A 21,533-nucleotide genomic window follows, 5' to 3' on the forward strand; every position below is an offset into this window, starting at 1 on the left:
CTAATTATTATACTGTCTATAATGTCCAGCTTTTATGATAAGCTAAGTTAACCAGCTGGTAGGCCCAGCTACGTATTTACCATACAGACATAAGAATGGTAATGATATTCTCATCATACTCTTAGAAAGAAAATGCACAAGCACATTTGCCACAATATGGAACTGTGCCTTTAAGGAGGGTATAAATCCTACCTATGCTTTCCATTTGTCAACCATTAGCTCAATTTTAATACAATTTTTAACAGATAACAAAATGATGCATTCCAGATTTACAATAAGCTTTTTCACAAAAGATTAATAAAACAGGTGTAAATAATAAGATTAATGAATTCCATTTAGCTGCTTCAGTTACAGGGTATTGTGCACACTGGCTCACTGTCACACTGCCATGGCTGACGGGGACACTTAAATAGAACAGAGCCGTCGTTAATGTTATTAGTAACACCTGTGTTTTTCCTGCTATAGCCAGTCAAAATGTCTGCTGTGAAAAATGCCCAGCCCTCATGGTTCTCCTTAGAGAGTCATCTGAAGGATTGACTTTATAATGTAACTCTAACATTCTTATTATTATTTTACACATAATTGTTTCAGGTATTAAGTGTGATAGGAATACAATGTTACACAGCATTTCTTTGGGTTAACTATTCTGAATAGATCATCATAAAATATGATGCCTCCTACAAGCTCAAAGACAAAATTGTTGGTCATGTGTAAGATCCAACCAAAACAATCCTGTTGGTCTTTTTTCCCCTTTTCTCTGTCTCTGTTTGACTCACTGAGCTGTTGTCCTCTTTTCTCACTGAACAGAGACGGCTCTTGGCCCGTCCCTCCCCTCCATCAATCTCTGTCATAAATCTGTCAAGCAGAGAGAAAGGGAACTGCTGAATACAGATTTGTCAGCAATTAATCTAACCTCTATTACTAGACTTGGATATTGTGTTCTCTATACCAGAGAACAATAAGCCACTCTAACATGGAGCACTGCGCTGCCTGTGTGTGTGTGGTGTGCAGTCATGTGTGTGTGTGTTTGAGAGAGGGAGTACGCATGTGTGTGTGTGTGTGTGTGTGGGTGCATGCATGCAGTGAGCTTCCTTGGGTGGTGTTTCACTTGTTTTGTTGATTACATATAAAGCAGTGAATCAAAATCCTCTATCATCCACATTTTCCTGTTCAGTGTGATTGTGCTCAGCCTTGTTCTTTACACTATTGCCTTGTAGTAGGGGAGACTGGGGGTGGTTGCAACCCTTTTTGTGTTTCTCTGTTCCTCAGAAACTCTTTAGACTATACCAACCAAATCTTTATAAATTACATGTTTGCTAATAACCCATAACATGTAAAGCGGATTACATGACATATTCACAATGCAGTTATTGAGTTTTGCTTAAACCTGTAGAGCACAGACCAACCTTGAGTCGATATGAAGATATTACAGATGCTGTTCAACCTCTGTACTGTATTACAGTGTGACAGGAAGAATGGAAATCGAACTTGCAATGCAACAATACTTTTTTAAACATGTATTTATTATAGAAAAAATGGAGGATCTAAGTATGTGCAGTATGAATGTTTCTAATTGTAAGAATAGGACTTATAGCTACCCCCCTGCTGCAACTGTCGCCAGTCCACACTACTTTAAGGAAAATAACACAAAAGTTAAAGACTCTTGTGGACAGTTACTGTTACCGCCTCTGCTGTAGTGCACGTAATTGAAAATCAGTGCCATTTAACCTTGAAAAGACGCACAGTATTCTGAATGAGAGGCGGGCTAATTTACATTTTGCACTTGATAAGAATGGACACATGATGTGCTCTGCTGCTCTGTCTGATCGATTTTAATAAGGATGCAGCTTAGAGTCAATATCATGTTTCCCAGACAACGATGGACATTAAAAAGTGCAAAAAAAAACAAAAAACATCAGCATAGGTATTAATGATTGTATGTTCCCAAACTTTTTAGGACACCCCAGTCAACTGGACACACCCCTGATCCCCATATTATATTGCAATAATTTGAGTTAAATAACAATAAAATTACACATGACCTGCCATGTACAGAACAAAGAGACTGCCACATACACAGGCTCAGAAACTGGTACAGTGGGCTCTCACTGATTTAAGACACATGCATGCATGAGTAGGTCTATTTACATAGCTGTAATGATGAGAAAACCAAAATGACCCCATCACACTACCAGGACATTTTTCCTCTCACACCCCCTGAGGCAACTGGCACACACCTCAACCAGGGACCAAATGTCGTATCCCACAATGTTAAAGAAAAGTGAAAAATAATTAGTGTATCTGCCCCATGATTCATATCCAAAATTCAATGGGTTCTTCCTGGTCAATGCCACACTCTTCCAAGATGTTTTGTAAAAAATAGGGCCAGCAATTTTTCCATAATCCTGTTGACTAACATGTCACCCAGTGCAACTGTGTGGCTCACTAGTTTGCTTCCAAACATTTCTGGACAACAATGGAAGTGTCTGGCACAGGGGAATAAGCTATGTCAGGTTTTTGCAACACAGGCAATACTTGTTAGTGAGACCAATTCAATGATAATTTTGGTCTTTTCATGAGATTTTTTGACAGTGAGAAAAATATAAAGTATCACCAGAATTATCCATTAAATATGAGCTCAGTACTGTGCTGACACTGCCATTGCCTGTGGGGGACAATACACACATTTCCTGTTCTTTTTCCATAGATTTCCTGTTCCTGTTTTGCCCTCTCTCTGTGTTGCTAACTCTGTCTCATAATTCACCCCTCACATCATTTTCTGTACATGGTTGGCAATGTAGGAATGAAAACTTTATCTGCCTCTGTCTCTCTCTCACACCATACACTTAGTGAGGAGATAAATCAGGCACTGCCACATGTAACAAAATGATCTTTTCCCATTAGCTTTTGTGAAGTATCTTGTCAGGAGACAATCACTATTACTGCTGGTACTGCATGATAGCAAATGTTACTGTGATGTCAAACAACACTGCATTATGTATGGCTAGGCAGCACACATCTGCTTGGTTAACTAAATTTCTGGCCAATAATGGCCATTATTTGTCTGAATCCTTGTTTGTTTCCAATCTTTAGCACCAGTCTCCCACATGAAGACACAGCAGGAACATGGGTTTGTTTTGTACCAGTGTTAAAATACTGACATCACAAAGGACATGATGCCATTTCAATTCATTGAGGGGTTTTGTCTCACATTAACTGAATACATATTTTCAACTTAGCAGTGTCAAAACTTGAGAGTGTTGTACTGCTTGATTGTACTGCTTCAACAACTGAATTTCCCTGCTTATCTTGAAACAGTGGTCTGGTTATTTGAAGGTATGGACTTATTTTCGCCATTGACCCCATTCCCTCTTTCTATACACATGTATGTACCCACACACACGCATGCGCACGCACGCACACACGCACGCACACACGCACGCACGCACGCACACACACACACACACACACACACACACACACACACACACACTATTATCATTACGGGGGACAGTTCAGTGGAGCAGCAGGCCGGTGCTCAGCTGCTTGAGACAGAATTAGAGTGGCAAACAGCTGAGCTTCTCTGGGGTGCTATCATGTGACCTATCCCACCCACAGGGCCAAAGGGACCTTGGGTTAGAGTTACCATGTCCAATTTCCAGTATAGCTGCGTGTGTGTGTATTAGATTCTGTTCCTGTTGAGTTGCACCGAAAAGGGGATGTCTGTCCTCTCACTCTGCCAGTAAACTTGTTCTCCAACCTGCTGTCAGTCAGTCACACTGTTCTGCTCAGCTGTCATTAGCACTCTGATCTTTGTCCCTGTGCTTGTCCCAGTGACCTGCTACAGGCTGCACACCTACACCAGGAGGTGTTCCTGACGTAACAAGAGACCACATCTGGGGGCTTCGGCTCTGCAGCGAGAATGTATCAAACGGCCCACCTTATCTGTGATGAAAAGAACAGCCCTCACAGCACATTTGGGATTGTTCAGATGTATTGTTTCCTCGCCTGCAAAATAACAGCGAGGCTTTTTTTTCGGTGTTTGTCAGCAAAGCAGGTAAGGGAGAAAGAGCTGAGCGCTGCACTAGCCATTACTCCTTTGAGTCACCTGATGAAAGGTCCCGTAATGAGCTTCCACCTCCATTTCTATTATTGGCAACAATTTAGCTCAGAGTACTCTCAGATAATACAGCCCACAAGAGCTTTCTCTTTTTAAATCAAAAACTCTGCAATGACCCAGTACTGTAAGGTTGACTTTAGTTAAAACCCTGTTTTAGAATCACAGTCATGTGATTATGGTCTAACAAGCTGAAACAGGGATGAAACAATTACAATTATAATTCGGTTTTATGATAAACCATGATAAAATTCCTCATGATTAGTATTACTGTTTCAAATCTTAACTAGGCCACTCAGTTGAGCGTAGATCTCTGCCAGGCAACCTGAAAAGAATTTTGGACATTACCTTGTAATCACCAATATTTTGTTCGGTAACTGTAATTTAATTACATTACTTTTTTTTTTGCCATAACTGTTATGCATAACTGCTTTTTCTTCAGACGTGCACATGCATACTAGGAGAATTGCTGATTCTACCTTTGATTTTGATTATTAAAATTTAAAGCTCATTTCCATTGATTCTCAATTTAGTATTCAAATTGTGACACCCCTATTGGTTATACAATTGGAAATACTGATGTTTTGGGTTGGTAAAGCATCCTGAGCACATCAAAATAATGATTCTGCAACAGTTCTGCATGCATTGTTTTTGGGGAAAATCTTGCATAGTTTGCTTTTAAACCCATAATATATAAATTCTGCCACTAGGGTTTTCTCACATTAAAACAATAGGAAAAGACAGATCATCATCTGGGATCATGGGAGTTGTGATCAAATATGTAACGTAGGTCTAGTGTTTTTGGACATTGTGGAAATGTTGCAGATTGTAGCTTTAATTATACTATTAACCATGATAACTTTGGACCACTGAGATGAAATTACAAAGGAAAGTTACAGTTTGTGCCATGAACATCCACCTCCTGAAACACAGCTCACACATGTCAAACATGTGCCCGTGTGTGTGTGTTTGGGACAGGGCCTGGTGTTGAGAGCAGTGAAAGCAAGAGGAGTGTGTCCTGCAGGGGCCTTGAGTGTTTACAGCAGAGTAACATGAGGAGTGGACCAGCTTGTCCCTCCTACTCCATAACTCTAAATGCAGAAGCACAGCTGTGTTTCTATGTATGAGGGACTTGGGGTTAAGAGCAAAACAGGGTGTAGAAGGAAAGGGTTAAATGAGCTGCTGTAAGGAAAATGATATAAAAGCAGCACGGGCGTATATTAGAATATGAGATATTGATAAATTACAGGTGAAGAATTAACCCACTTCTTAGTCAAAGGTTTGAGGCCAATGTGGAGGTCATTTGCTGCTGCCCATGCATATGTGCAGGCCAATGTGTGTGTAAGGGCGAGGGGGGGGTATCACAGGAATTAGGTAATATTGACATGGTTGGTTCAACCCCACCCTCCCAACAATACTAAGATCAATGTACCAGATCAATAGAAGTCATTGACAATAACTGAACTTCTCATGTGATCAGTGAAGGAGAAAATTCACTATTTTTCAGTAGTGTGTGTCCCACATCCTCATTCATCACATTGAAGGTTTACAATCAAAATAAAAACACATGCACATAAGATCATACACACATGTACATATGCAGAAATCTATGCGCACACACACAGCGGGGGAAACAGGCTCTCTTCTGCTCTGACACTGCATGATTGGTCACTTTTTCCCTCTCTCTCCCTTCCTGCTGAAATAGTTTTAACAAAAGAGAGGGAGAAGGAGGGGGAAGGGTGGCATGGTTGGGGGAGGGGATGTATGTGCTGCTCTGTTGTCACTAGGCGAGGGAGGGAGAGGGAAAGGAGGGGGGAGGGAGAAGGGAGCTGGAGGGCTAGCGAGGGAGTGTAGGAGAGAAGGAAGGATAGGGTCCCAGAAGAGAGTACGAGCCTCACAAACACACACACACACGCACACACTCACACATTCACATTTACGTCAGTTTCCCCGTTGTACTTTTTCTTTTGGAATAGTGGATTATTTTTGAAACTGAACCACTTGGCAAGCAAATTCCAGGCATGATCAGGTCAGTAAACCTTTTTACTCACTTGTTGAGAAACTGTTTGCCTCTTTTCAGCAGTAATGACAACATTTCTGCTGCTTCTTGCACATTCCTGTCATTTCCAGTGCTCACTATTCTCTCCTCATGTGTGATATGCCCTCTTTTATGTGCTATATGTTTTATTACTCAATTGTATGCTTCTTTTCTTTATATTGCACATATGGTTGGCTATCTCATTAATTTGTCCACCATATGTCAACCCAGGTTGGCTGTTGTACATATATATATATTCTGCACTCATTTTTTTTCCCTCGTGTGGTCCATGTTAAACAGGCTAGCTTCCTTGCTCTGCAGAGTACAAAGTTCTTTTTGCTCTCATGTTGGTCAGTAGTGTTTGTGTTGAAATATGGGTGGCTTCAAAGAATTAGAAACTTGTCCCAGCTGGCTGCGCAGTTTTGTGGTCAGAGGGTAGAAGCCCCCTCTCTGTCAGGGCATTTAGCATTCAAACTGTTTCTTGATCGGTCGCTCACACACGTGCAAGAGTGTGTGCATATAAACAGACAGTAAAACTGAGAAAAGCTAAATTTACAGTGTGAGAAACTCATCATCAGTTTATAATATCAGCTTCTCTCTCAAAGTATCTCTCAAAAGTTATTTTAATATCAATAACAGATATATTGAGTTTACCTAGAGCTTCAATTATTAATCTATTATTAAATCATTCACCAGCTATTTTTGATAACTGATTAATTGGTTTAAGTTTTTTTTTTTTTTTTTAAAGTAAAAATACTTTGATTTCAGCTTCTCGAATGAGAATATTTTCTGATTTCTTTACTCCTCTATGACTGTAAACTGACTATATTTGGGCTTTGGGAAAAACAAGACATTTGAGGATGTCATCATGGTCTGGGAACACATTTTTCACTAAGTTATCAACCAAACAACTGACCAATTAATCAAGAAAATAATAATTAGTAGGAACTCTAACCTATAACCACAAGCAAGTAAGGACATTTGTTTGTATTTTTTCATTATACATTTACCAAGATCTCAAAAAATACCCATGAATCTGACTTTTAGTAACTACACCAAATAAAAATAGACAACACTGTCATGTTGTGACACTGGCACGCATGTGCTCTTCAGGTGGCAGCGTGTCGGAGCGGTGTTGAACTGTGAAATGAACCATGGAGGGGTGCAGGAGTCCAGTCACTAGCCGAGCCAGCAGCCACACAACCATCGCCACCACCACCGACAGCAGCAGCAGGAGAAGCAGTAGACCAGGGAGGCCCCGCAGCATGCAGCTGGGCCCTCACTAGCACCAGGTGGACCCGGTCCTCTCCTCTTTATCTGAGGCCAGGGCTGCAGAATGCTCAGTCCAGTCACCCCATACAGTAAGTCCTGCACACTGCCTGAGCTGTGATTAATATGATCTATGGTCCAAAGAAGGCTCTGTTTATGGACAATGTGACCTAGATTGGTTTTAATCTGTTTTTTCTGTACAACCTCCACGGTTTGGCTCCTCTTTTGTCCAGGAGTCATCTCCTGTGGCTCTGCAGAGGGAAGCGAGGGGCTAGAGGGGGGTCTCTGAGAAGACATTTTGAGAAGGCAGATATGCTAATGGCTTTAACAGCTGAGTCTCCAGGCTTTGCATTGAGGAATTTCACAGAAAGTGTTCAGTCGATGTTTTTTCAGCCCCTCCATGTGAATATAGTTCGGCAGCAATTTGTTTAAACAGACAGCAGCTAATGCCTGTCTTTTCTGAGGAACAACGTGAGCATGAAGTACAGTGGACCAGCTCAAGTTGTATTCAGAGCTTTTCTTTAAGAATCAGAGATGTATAAATTGATGGTTACGCATTTTGTCAACTATATTAACACCATCATACCTTGAAATTCTGGGAATAACCTTACTGTGTCTTTATTTAAGGTGGAACATAACTTATTTATTTCGGTTTAAAAGAGGTATATTGTACTATAAGGATGGTGCTTTATGCTGAAAGTAGGGCTGCAACTAAAGATGTTCATTATCAATTAATCTATAGGTTATTTTAATGATTAATCTGGAAAAAGTCTGCAACTGTGAAAAAAACTCATAATTCCCTAGAGCCCAAAGTCTTCAAACACTTAAACCAAACACTCTTCATTTCTGATCATGACTGAGCCATAAAATCCCCATATTTAAGAAGCTGTGACGAGCAAATGTATATTTTTGCTTGAAAAATTACTGAAACTTTCATTCATTGACTATTAAAATAGTTGGCAACTAATTTTCTTTCGATCAATTAAGCAATTAATCAACTAATCACTGCACTAGACTGTATTAAGATATTTTCTTTAAGAATGGAAGGCCCTTAAAATGTTGGTTTTAGAGTTGCAAACTTTGTGCATTTTCCTTACCCAATGGTTGAAAACACTGACAGTTATTAATTATTGATAATCAATAAGCTCCCAAACGTTTTTCTGATTATTTCCTCATTTTCATTTTTTATATTTTTTTTCTCATTGTATTTTAAAGGTTTAGTTTCCTTATTCAACAAATGGGTCTGGCAGACAAAACAATGGCAAATAAGGCACAATTACTGCCATTTCTACACTATTGATTCATTATCGATTAATACATTTTTAATCAGTTTAAAGGTGATTAACAATTAATCATTAACATCCCTTGTTGGTTATAGCCTACAATTTTTAAACAAATATGCCACCATCAGGGCTTGTGATTCTGGTGATAATTTTACCCTATCTTCATTTAAGGTGGAAAAAAACATGTCTATATTGAACTATGATGATGGTATCTGTTGTTGTAACACTACTTCTTCTCTTCCAGTGTTATCAGAGTAGATATTTTCTATGTTTCGCATACTGTGTATTAGTATGTAAAATCAGATTAAATCACATAAATCTCTGTGGCACATCACAGTAGAGGTATGGCTTGTATGTGTGCTAATCATGAGAGGTTGCTATCCAGCCTGATGAATATGCTCATATTGATTGACTGGGCTATTGATTAGGCCAAGCTTTAACAGGATTACAACGCTAACCTGATTGGAATAATGCAACAGCGATTTACTTCAAGGTGTTTTTTCTGTAGTCTAAAAAGCTACATGTACAGAGCAGGGCAGAAAACAGAAACAGAGTTTTCTGAGCAGACAGAAGTTTTAGTAACATACAAATGTCACATTCCTGACTCAGGAAGACTCACAGCGTCATGTTAGATTTCCTTCCATAGAAACTTCAACTGCACACACTCCTGCACTGGCATTTATTTTTATAGTCAAAGGCTTCAGTCAAATGTCACAGACACACATGTCATCTCAAACTGCACACAAACAAGAAAACATACAATCATAATCACCCACAACTCATTACAGGCTCTGTCCATAATGATGATAATGTGACATGATGAGAGCAATGAGCAGTTTTAGCCTTTTTAGCGGGCAGTCACCAGGGTGAAGCGATTCTGCGAATAAAAGCTAGATTGTTCATAACCTGGTATTACCAGCTTCTCATTAAGCCTGTACAGAGGCACAACTAAACATCGCACACACATTAGTTCTCTATAGCAATCATGGGAGCTTGTTATGCAATCTGTAGCACACCTTACATCCTCATTAGGTGTTATAGTTCAGATGTGTGCTGCTGCTGTGTGCTGGTTAAATGACAGAGACAGAGAAAGAGCAAAGTGAAGGGCAGATGGAGGGGACGCCAGGAGGGACTGGTCAGCTGCAGCCTGATATATGAGTGGACACAATAAGCAAAGAGGGGGCCAGGCCAGCCTCTGCCACATGTGTGTGTGTGTGTGTGTGTGTGTGAGAGCTAAAAGGAGTGGGGGAGGGGAAAAACTGACCACACAGGCTCGGACACACAGTCCTGTCTTTACTGCAGCATAGAGGAAAGGAAGAAGGAAGCTCAAAAAATGAAGAATTTGGGGGAATATTTGAGCGAAAGAAGAGCAGAAAATAAAATATGAAGAGAAGGGGCATCAAAATTATTTAAAGTACCTTCTTGGCAGTGTGTGGAAATAAATATGTGTGATTGGGTGTGTCTGTTTGAGTGGGAAAAGCCATACTCTGTCCTAAACTTACAGCAACAATTGCAGATTTTGCACATTTTTCTTTACCAAAAGTTTAAAAAAGCTAAAAATCAATTAATCATTAATGATTATTGAGATACAAAATCTGTTTTTCTCCCCCTTTCATTTTTTTTTCTCATTTTAAATGGGACTATTTATCCTAATATCAATGATAGATATTCTTCCTCTTATCTGTACTGCTGTTTTTTCCTCTATATAGTTGAGGTGTGAACTGCAGAGTTTTCGAGATATCAGGGGTAGAGATGTCTGCCTGAAATGTCTGTAATAAGAATAAATATCACTCGACTTGTGGTGCTCAACCTGGTTACTGAAGATAATCCACAGACCTTGTTGTGAGCACTTTCATGTAGGAACTACTTTATTTTAATATAAAGTAGTTCTGATAGATTCCACCGTAGAAATAAAGTATTTCAAAATGAAACTGCTCACAACAACGTCTGTGGATTATCTTGAGTAACTGGGTCATGATTTTTGGAGAGAGACAATGGTGTTGACTGGTGTCATTATACCAGAGAGAAGGCAGACATCTCTACAGCTGATAAGTCCAAAACGCTTCAACTTACACCCAGAAAGTCTAGATGGATAAATAGCATTACAGGCCAGGAAGAAAAGATCTATAATTGGGGTGAGCTGCAGTTTCCGTATTTATCAAATGGCTCTGGCAGACAAAACAATGTCAAATCAGACATAACTACTCCTAATTCTTGACTAGATTAATTAGTGATTAATACATTTTTAATCAATTAAATTCTTAACAGTGATTAATCAATCAAACATATCTACTTGGTTATGAAACAGTCTCAATTTATTACTGATGTGTCTAACCAAAAAGATAAGAAAGCTCCTTGTTGTAGCTTTAAAGAGTCATAATTAGAAATTACTTGTAGGCTAAAGATCTATAAAACACACAGTAGTTGATCCTAGCTAACTGTACAGGCCTGGAGAAAAGGAGGGGAAGGGGAAAGAGGAGGGAGAGAGAGGGTTTTCTCCTCCTTCACGCTGGCTTCATGCTCAGTGTTTTAGACTATGGTCAGTGCTTACATAACAATCTAACCCTCATTTACTCTGTAAGCAAGGAAGACAGAGATAGCTGCTGAACGATGTGTGTGTGTGTGTGTGTCCTGACATTCTCCATGTGTATTCATACGTCTCTCCTCTGATGTGTTCTGTATTGATCTTACAAGCGGTGGTGTGAATTAACCCTAACTAATACAAATCACCCCATAATGTGCAACCAGCTGATAGGGTAATTTATTAGCACTGTAAGTAAGCATGTTCTGTCTCTGCTCCAGCCTGGGAGTGGACAGTGTGTGTGAGGAGCGTATGGAGAGGATATGTGCTTTGTAAATAGATCTCAGGTTAGATTCCAGGAATTCCAGCAGCCTGACTCACCCCATAGATGACCAAGAGCTCGTTTGCCTGTTGGCCAGCTGAAGCTAAACACTGCACCAAATACACAATATAGCCAGAGTGTGCGAGCCTGTGTGTGCATCTCTGTGTGAGTGTCTGTCCATCCTCAGGAAATGTAAGTCTTTGTTTATTGTGAGTGGAGTAAAAAGCACCAACAGAGGACCTTTCAGCTCCAGAGGGGTGATTTTTGTTTCCAACCCGCCGCCCGCCACTGATGCTCCACACAACCCCCAAATCCCATTCCAGTTTCAAGCCCCTTCCCCCACACGTACTTTCATCTAATTAACCCTTAATTACTCATACTGACCATGCAGTGGACCACGAGCCAAACTGGCCTCCACAGAGGAAACATCCATGACTTGCAGAATTTTATTTCCCTGACAGAGGAAATCATTTGGTGAATTTAGGTTACACTATCTCCATCTCTTTATTGGATGGATCGGGCTGCTGTTTACCCTGCTCCCTGCTTTACACACTGATGCACACACAGCTATACTGTATACTAAGGATAGGAAGATATCTCTTCCAATTTGATACTATCATGATACTACAACTCTTAAGTATTGCAATCTGATATTATGATTTTGATATATTACAATGTGCTTGACTAGACAATAGCAAAAATTTAAATCACTCACCTATAGAAACTGTATATGACTGATATTGCCAACAACGCACATTACATGTCATTCAGTCTATCTGAGTTTTATCTCAGCATCATCATCATTATACTGCATATAAAAATAGTAAATCGAGCACCTTTTGAATTATTAGGGATGCACCGATCAACCGGCCAGAGTCCGTAACCGGCCAGTTTTCAGCATGACCGGACCTGACCGGTGACCTGCTGATCAGTGTCACATATCCGATTCTGTGCCCATTATTGTCACACACAAGTTCTGCACCATGGTCACATCATGCACGCAGCAGACAAACTGACCGTGATATCACACCCACCACAGCGCTGATCACACCTACACACACTCAGACACATGCTTGCATGAAGTTGGTGTTAGCGACAGATTTCAAGAACAGGATAAAGAGAAGACAGACAGTCTACAACAGGACAGAGCAGCTGACAATGTTGCAGAACAGCCATAAACTTTGTAGCTCTTCAGGTTAATGTTAGCCAGCAGCAGACTGCTGTTCACAGAGGGACAGTTAAAATCTCACCTCCTGTTCTGGCTGTGGAATAAACAACCTGTGTTGATGTGTCTCCAAAAACATTTTCTCATCCAGACTCGTTTAACTTCTGCGTCTGTTTGTCTCGCGGCAAAGTTTTACTACAGCAAACTGTTGCACCGTGTATGTCTTCAGTTTGTTTACATCTGCTTCCACAGGAGATTGTGTGGGATCTTGAGATCGTCGCAAGTTTCCATGATCTCGCAAGATCACGTTCCCCCTATTCATAATCTTAATATTAAACTATACTAAGGCCTGGTTGTAACCTGGAGGACTTTGAAGAAAATTTAAATAGTATTTACTGAATATTTAATAGTCAGTGTCTTATTATGAACATCTAATTAAATTTTTACAAGAAAAGCTGCAAAAATGTTTGTGAATGGTGTCAATTACAGTTCTTAGAAAGATTGAAAATTGAAATTGGCCAAAATCAGAATCGGCAGGTCAGTCCCCTAAAAAAAATATCGGAAATTGTAATTGGCCAAGGAAATTGAAATTGGTGTATCTCTAATTATAGCACTACATTTGGCTGTTCCTGCTCAGCAAGCCAAGTTCCACTAAAAATAATTAATAAAATAAGGTGTTAGGCCAAAGTTAATAGAGCCCCTGGATGTAATTTTAAACTCATTTGGGAATTTTAGTGTGAGTTTTGACCCTTTGAGGTTGCTGTAGCTGGTCAGTGCGGAGTGTTGACACTGCAGTAGCAGACTGAGTTCACAATGTGAAGTCAGCAGCTGTAAATGAGTGTCCTCAGATCATAAGGAATATATGCCTGAAAATATGAGCACACATTGTTTTTGTAAGATAATATTACCACGACATGATGCTAATTTCCGTTAGCACGTGAATGGTACTTCCCATTAAGTGTTAGCATTGAGGTAAGGAATAATATTAATTCAGAAACTAAAAATTGATTCAGGAATTGTAAAAGAAGAAAAGAATTACAATACTTAAGAGGATTGTTTTTTCTTCCACCCCATACTACTGCTCATGCTGTTTTGTGAACCCTGTAGTAGCATCCATTTATGCCTCTTACTTGCTTGAGCTAGAACAATTAATAACATTCATATGGACACTCAAGGCAGATTTATACTTTATAAATTATTTCATAGTCTAAGTGTCATGTTAGCTACAGTGTAGATGACGGTGGTGTTTCTTGAAATCTATAAGTAGTGTCTGCAGGATTGGTCTGCTTGGGATGTAAGTATTTCTTTCTAACCTCATTGAGATTGATTCCCACGTGTCAACACATCCAGCGCTCTCACAGTCCATTGGCTTTTCTGACATAATCTAGTTCTTCTCAATACTGCTATACAAATTGGTTATTTTTCATCAAGCCTTAATATTTTCCTCACCACTTTTGTTACTAGTCTATGTAAAAAAATGAATGTGAGAGTAGGTAACCATGACTACATTTGGCTTTAAAATAGACAGACTGTCCACACAGTTGCTTGCAAGTGATCAGATCGGATTTGTGTGTCCAGATATCACCAACCTATCTGTATGGGTTGCTGTGGTAACAACATTCTGCTCAGTCACTCTGATGCACTTCGTCACTCTGGATTTGACATCATCTTTGCGTCACAATGTGTGACGCAAAAAACACTTTGAAATTTGAGCAGCCAGAGCAGCCTGACTGAGACACATCTGTAGAAATCTGCCATTGCTCTCCAGAGACATACAGTGTAACTGTATTATTTGACGAAAAATTTCAATATGTTTTGAAATATGTTGAGCACATGTTTTTTTTCCTCATATGCTAACACGTCACCACTGGAAACATTAGTGACTTACAGGAATTAACTTTGACCACCATGTTTCCCCATCACTGATGAAATTGCAAACGTTTTACAGCGGGGGGTGAATGTTTAATACACAAAATATTTTGGGTGGACTATCTATTTAATGTAAACATGTTTCCATTCTAAAATTATTTTCCAATTCAAGCCACAAACATATGAAGACAAGTACAGTCACACAGTCATGCACACACCATCACATGCTCCCACCATCATCAAAGCAGAGATACAAACCCACCCAGTGTCCTGATGTAGATTCAAGTGATGAGTAGCAGTAGCATTTGTTTTGTATGAGAATTGCTTTTAAACGTTTTCAAAGTTTTAAAAATGTTTTACAACTACTACTACTATTACTACTACTAGTAGTACTAGTAGTACTACTACTGCTACTACTACTGCTCCTTACAACAATAGCTGAGATCTCCAGTTCTAGAAATAATCTATGCACAAACCACCAGGATGAACCCTGGAGTACTCATGAATTAAATGAATGTGAACTCACACTGAGTAAACATACATGGATTTTCAAAATCCTAAATGTTACACTAAAGGGAGGAGGCTGGGCAAACAGAAGTGAGGCTGGACCCCATGAGAACTTGCAAACACATGATCAATGCAAATGGGGAATGAATACTAAAACAATGGGGAGCTTGCAGTGGTGCTAGTTGGGTAAATATTATATTGTAAGCATGACTTTAAATTACTTTCATACTTTAAGTTCATTGTATGAAACAACTCTGAAGGGGGCTTATTATGCTTTCCCTGATTTTCTGTCAGATATAATTTTACAATGTTGGATGTTCATATTAAACAAAGTTTCAAAAACACATATGTTAAAGTAATCCCTGTGAGCAAGAACTTCAGGTTTCAACATGCTCTGAATCCTAGCTTAACTACTGCTAACTGTAGCTGCTGACAGCTAGTTAGCTAAGTTAGCCATGCAGCTAGCTGTCCTGTTAGCTGACTATTAACTGAACTAACTAGCTAACAGCAGCTACAGTTAACAGCAGCTGGCAGCTAAAGTAAACGCTAACAACAACAAAAGAAATATTCTGCTGCTGCGTTGTTTTTCCACCCTAATTTTTGTCTCATTTCTGATGTGATAAACAAATAATTCATTAATTCAGAATTACTATTTTCCAAGCTAAGTCACTGTAGCTGTCGTATGCCACAGAGCACACCAACAAGACAATGAGGTGCTACTCCCTCCGTTTTAGCGCTGTGCTAGCTAGTTGCTGCTCCTCAGCAGGCTTCTGGAAATAGACCAGTCAGAAGCAAGTGGGCTTTCAGGGAAAGGGGGGCTTGAGGAGACAGGAGGTACAACATCTTATAACTCTGAATCATGCAAATTACTATAGTCCCAGAATAAAAATATAGAGTAGGAAATGATCATAATATGTCCCTTTTTAATGTATGTTGCTCTATATTACAGTGGTATTTGACTAAATTTTGTCTTTCATGGTGCAAAGAGTAGAAATGAGACCAGGGCATACATATTCTGCACAACTGCTTACAGGTCTAAAAGATTTCACCTTCTTTCATGTTCCTGTTTCTATTGTTTTCTTGATCCTGTGAGCTCTCTCATTCTCCTGTCATTTGATGTGTCCAGTAGCTGCTGCAGGACAAAGAAGAAATACTGGTGCTGGTCAACAGTACGATAATCACAATGATTAAGGAAAGCTGTCATAGCATCAAGCCGGCTTAGTGCTCATCTTTGTCCCTTAGTAAGCCAAGCATGGCCGAGAATGGAGGGGTGTCTCCAAGCCCCAAGCCAACATGAGGATGATAGATTAGGGTTAGGGGCGCCCTCACTCATCCTTCCTAATGCCCCCAAACCCTGCTCCCTAATATCCTCACAGATAACACAGATGTCTGATGCTAAAGGACTTGTGAATTGTAAGAGGTTTGAATTTGTCACAGAAATTCACACTGATTGGAAAAACAGGCAACCTTGGCAGTGTTATCTTTAATTTTATCTCACAAAAATTTCTTGTCAAGTCGCAGTCTTAGTAAAATTATCTTTTTGTGAAAAAATTGTGAAAATTTGAAAGAACTTCAGCAATGGGGAATATGATTAGGGGATAACTGAATTATACTAGGTAATATTGGTCAGCTGTTAAAGAGAGCAGTGCTGTTTATGGAGCTGCAACTAATGATTATCTTCATTTTCAGTTAATCAGCCTTTTCTGTTTTACAATTATATCTATAAAAAATGTGAAAATGCTCATTACAATTTCCCTGAACCTACAGTGGCATCTTCAAATGGCTTCATTTGTCCAACTAACAGCCCAAACCCAAAGACTTTTCATTTACAATAAGTGATGAAGAAAAACAGCATATCATCATATTTATGAACCAGCATGTGTGTGACATTTTTGCCTGAAAAATTACTGAAATGATCAAAATAGTAGATCAAAATAATTCTCTTTCGATCAACTTATTAATCGACTAATTGTTGCAGCATGAAATGTTTACTTAAGAGCTAGATTAACAACCTGTTTTCTACAAGTAAGAAATTCCTGGAAGACACTACCCTTATTCTTATTCTTTCACTAAAAAGTATACATATAATTAAGTACATCCTCTGTATAAACTTGTATCTACAGTGGAGTCTGCCTATACAGTATGTAAGAAATTGTTCTCTTTAAAAAGGTGGAAATTTGATACCAGTATGATTACCAGCATTAATGCAAAAGACACAATTGTCTTTTCATATAAAAATAAAATGTATGTCAAGTAAGGCAAGTAAAGCCTTCATCTGAGTTACAATCTTACTGTGAGGATGAGGAGTAAGCTCACAACTGGTGATGGTTCTTTAATTCTTGCTCACGACTGTCAGATTGTCACCAAGCACTGACACTGCCGTAAGCCTCGTGTCCTCTAATCCTTCATTAGTCTGGTTTCCACAGTCTGGTCTTTAACCCATCCAAGCTCTCCAGTTCACTCGTCAATCGTCAGATCTCAAGAGCGATTCTCCTATTCGCTACATTTTCACATTCCTCCACTGTATCCTGATGAGGATTCTAGACACAGTAGATTACAGCACTTGAATATGTCTTGGATTGATTACAGACCATCGGGTGAAGACGGGGTGAGAGGAGTAGATTGAAGGAAAAGCAGCAAACGATTGGCTCATGCCTGTAATCAGCATGACCAGTGAGTATCAGTCCAGTGAACCTGTATGTGTGTCTGTCTGCATGTAGGACAGGGCCATAAGGCCACCGCATTAAAGTTTCTTAATGCTTACTGTTACGGTTTATTTACTGTAGGTTAAAGTCCCGATGAAACAACATTTTGAGTGAATCTACCTTCCGTATGGTGATGTATATCTCAGTGAAACAGGATAAGAAGGCGGGACATAACGTTTGGAGGAATTTGATTTGAACATTGACAAGTTGGCTGTTGCTAGCTTTGTAACTAACGAATCTTAGCTCTGTGCAGCCAAAAGTTGAAGACTGACTGATGGATAGCTGTCATTATATTATTAATTGAAACTGGTTAGTTCAAGTGTACATAACCACGCAACATGTTCTGTTTTACAGGTAAAAACGTGATTTAATTTTGATATAAAAATACAAAGACACAGACTTTTTGTATTTTGGGAGCATATATTGTTATATAGTTGAATAATATGACTGGAAATGTGATATAAAGGGTTAAAAACACATTTTTCATCTCATCTCAACTTTAATGTTCTGTAAGTCTGCAAGACAAAGTATGTCTGAATTTATTTGAGCATTTCTAATACTTCTAATTCCTTCAGGTTTTTCAGGGGGATGTTTTGGGGCTAAGATTGACAAGAATGAATGAACCATTTGATTCTGTAATGTTAAAGACAGTCACTTGTTGTGGTTAAGGTTTGGGTGGTTAGGGGCCTAACTTCTACCCCCTGGATTACTCTAGGCATGGGCACAGGCTTTGAGTAATCCAGCCATGATCTGTAGATTTACTGTGAAATACAATAAATCGACATGCTTTAGTCAGGGTTAAGTATTTTCCTTTGTCACAATGCAGTAATTTTAATTCTAACTGTAATGTACAGCAGTATTTCTCTCCTGTTGAGTATTTGTAGTGTGTCTCAGCCACTGTTTACCTGTATGTGTGTGTGTGTGTGTGTGTGCGTGCGTGTGTGTGTGTGTGTGTGTGTGTGTGTGTGTGTGTGTGTATGTTGCTGGGAATAAGACTTTTTCTGCCAATAATGTTTTTGTGCTGCAGATGCGTACCATGACCAGTCAGAATTCCCAGGAGCCTAGGGATTTCTCTGATCCAGGCTGGAGCTTGTGCTGGTTGAGAATGCTACAATCCCTGGATTGGATGAGTGGGATTATTGGGCTGAAGGATCATTTAATTTAGGGATCAACATGTGGACTGTTTGAGGCCCATCTGGTGGTCCAAGTAGACATGTGACACAACCTGGCGTAATCCACATGTAGACAGACGTGTGAGGGAGTGTGTTTGTGTGTGTGTGTGAGATAATGAATAATTCCCAACACCTGCTACTGCTATTTCCTGTTTTGTTTTTTGCATTTTTCCTACTAGCTCAGCCCAATCAATGGAACATCCAGATAAACAAGGCCTTGAACAGAGCTGAAATGATTACCCGATTTGTCAATTAACAGACAATAAACCTGCAATTATTTTGATCATCAATTAAATTGCTAAAACAATTTTTCAAGCCAACATTTTATATTTCGTTTCTTCTATGTTACACTTTAATGTTTTCCTCTGTTCTATCTATCACTGTAAATTGAATATCTTCTGGGTTTACTGATGATTGGTTGGACAAAACAAGACAAGAAGTTTTCTACTATTTTCTCTCATTTTATTAATAAATCAACTCATCAGTTAGTTAAATGAATTACTGATAGATTAATCAATTATGAACATAATCATCAGTTGCAATCTTAGTATTAAATCAAACCCTCATATTGTGTTGAAAAATCTCCATTTTCTTTAAAGTGGCTAACATACTCACTGTAACTTTGCCTGGCTAAAGGTAAACATAGGTTTTTTCTGTCTGCATACTGTAAATCATTTTATTGGATTTCAAGGAGAATCTGACCCAGTGGCAGGCATTAAGAATAACTATATAGAATTACCAAAACTTCTCGCTGATGGTCTTGTTTGCTTATGAAGGTCATATGGAGCCATCAATCTTGAAGTGAGACTGTTTATAACGAGTAAAAAACTCCTTGTAGTTTGTTTAACTCACAAAGCAATTACAACATGCTGCCCATGATTTCAAGACAATCTTCTACGGTGCATGTTATCTGTCAAACTGAAGAGAAAAACACTGTGTGATTCATTATTTTAAAACGGAAGGAATTAACTGATATACTGTTTAATCAAAAGGCCTTATGTATTTTAAATAATGCAGAATTGAAATCACAATGTGCAAAAAGAACAACAACAAAACAAACAAACAAATATTTTCACAATATCGGGGCCAATTTATGAATAACATTAAAAAATCATTTTTACAATATTATGGATGTGTGTGATTTATCATCTGATCAATTAAACGGTACTACCCTCCCTTGTCAGCACCCAAAATACTGGTTAGTTTAACCAATTAGAAATATTTTACTTGTGTACAACGCCGGTTAACTGTTGCATCTAGATTTAAGATACAATTAATTATTACTATCTCAATGAGATACTGATTGGAATTTGTCATGTCTAAGATGTTCACGGCCACCCACCACTGACCCCTCACTATCCACTCCCTGTGCTACGGTCTGAATATAAACCGTAGAGGTGGAAAGTGGGGCAAAGTGGACATTTTGTAAAACCAGTGCACTTTGGCAGTATTTCAGCTGCAGAAAATTAAATTAAGCTTGTATGTATGCACCTTTATAGTGAGTTGTTGTCATGTGATTTAGTATAGTGTGCAGTATTTATACATGCATGACACAAAGTGCCACATGGTTTGATGGCAAGCATGATTTGGTTGTTAAAGAATGTGATTAACCGTTTTAAATAGCTCTTAAATACACCCAATATTTTTTAAAATGATAACCCTATCAATTAGTCTGTGTTCAATTTGGACTGCATTTTCTTACTTTTGGACTAGTTGACTAACCTAAACTTAAATTTCCCTTAAATCAACAGGAAAATTAGTTGTTAGTTCTACACAATATAGGCTACTGATTATTTGACCATCCCTGTTGGTGAAACTGAGTCAGTGGCTTCTTCTTCCTCTGTCCAGTACTGTTGCAGGGAAGCCCCTCTGGCCCAAGCCTGGGGTCAGGACAGTTTAATAATACTCTGCAATGCCTGGAATGTCAGCCTAATGCCTGTTCAAAAAGACAAGGCCTGCAAAAGCCAAGCAAAAGCCCACAACCACTAAACCAGTGGATTACTCTGTTTGTGTAAATGTGCATGTATAATCACACATGGCACGTGAAAATCTGAATTTTTTGACTGCTTAATCAATCGGTACACTTGTAATAGTGTTCACTGGTCCAGTTTCTCTGTGTAGTATGATGAAAAACTACTCTGATCCTCCTCTACACCCTAACCCCACACCCCTCCTCTCCTCCCCGTCCAGCAGACCCCTGAGGTTTGGGCCGAATTAGATCACACGCTCAGTGGGGGTGGCTTTGTGGACTAAGAGAGTCACAGAGAGACAACAATGGCCCCAATGTGAGAGAGGCAAAGGCAGAGAGCAGTGCGCAGGCTGATAGAGGCTTATCGCCGTGGAGACCAGGCTGGGGGCTATGTTGCCGGCTTCACATAAAGATTAGAACAGTTGTCCCCTGTCTGGATGAGACTGTGTAGAAGGGCATGGGCTAAGCATTGACATGATTCTGGAAAAGGGTCAGCTAGCCAAAGCGATTATGGGGGCAGATATTAATGAGGCTAGACTCTTAGCTTGCTTGTGAGTTTTGGAACACAGAAACTGCAAAATGCCTCAAATGTGGTG

The 21,533-nt window shown here is 39.3% G+C and overlaps 1 protein-coding gene across 3 annotated transcripts in view; it reads left to right on the plus strand.

Annotated features, from left to right (window-relative positions):
• Positions 1-5,944: 5,944 nt before the first annotated feature.
• LOC146331546 (fidgetin-like protein 2) overlaps positions 5,945-21,533 on the plus strand; it is a 37,604-nt gene continuing 22,015 nt past the window's right edge. The window contains exons 1-2 of one of the 3 annotated variants that reach the window (XR_014771681.1): positions 5,945-6,146; positions 7,269-7,516. Coding sequence is in view for 2 of the 3 variants with exons in the window: in XM_084732788.1 (XP_084588914.1) it covers positions 7,492-7,516 (25 nt within the window). In the remaining variant the exon portion in view is untranslated. Of the gene's footprint in view, positions 6,147-7,268; positions 7,517-17,605; positions 17,765-21,533 lie in introns of those variants that run through there. The other 2 variants (XM_084732788.1, XM_084732796.1) reach the window with 2 other exon arrangements.

The sequence above is a fragment of the Lutjanus erythropterus genome, chromosome 2, assembly GCF_056507025.1.
Source record: "Lutjanus erythropterus isolate fLutEry1 chromosome 2, fLutEry1.hap2, whole genome shotgun sequence".
Taxonomy (NCBI): Eukaryota; Metazoa; Chordata; class Actinopteri; order Lutjaniformes; family Lutjanidae; genus Lutjanus; species Lutjanus erythropterus.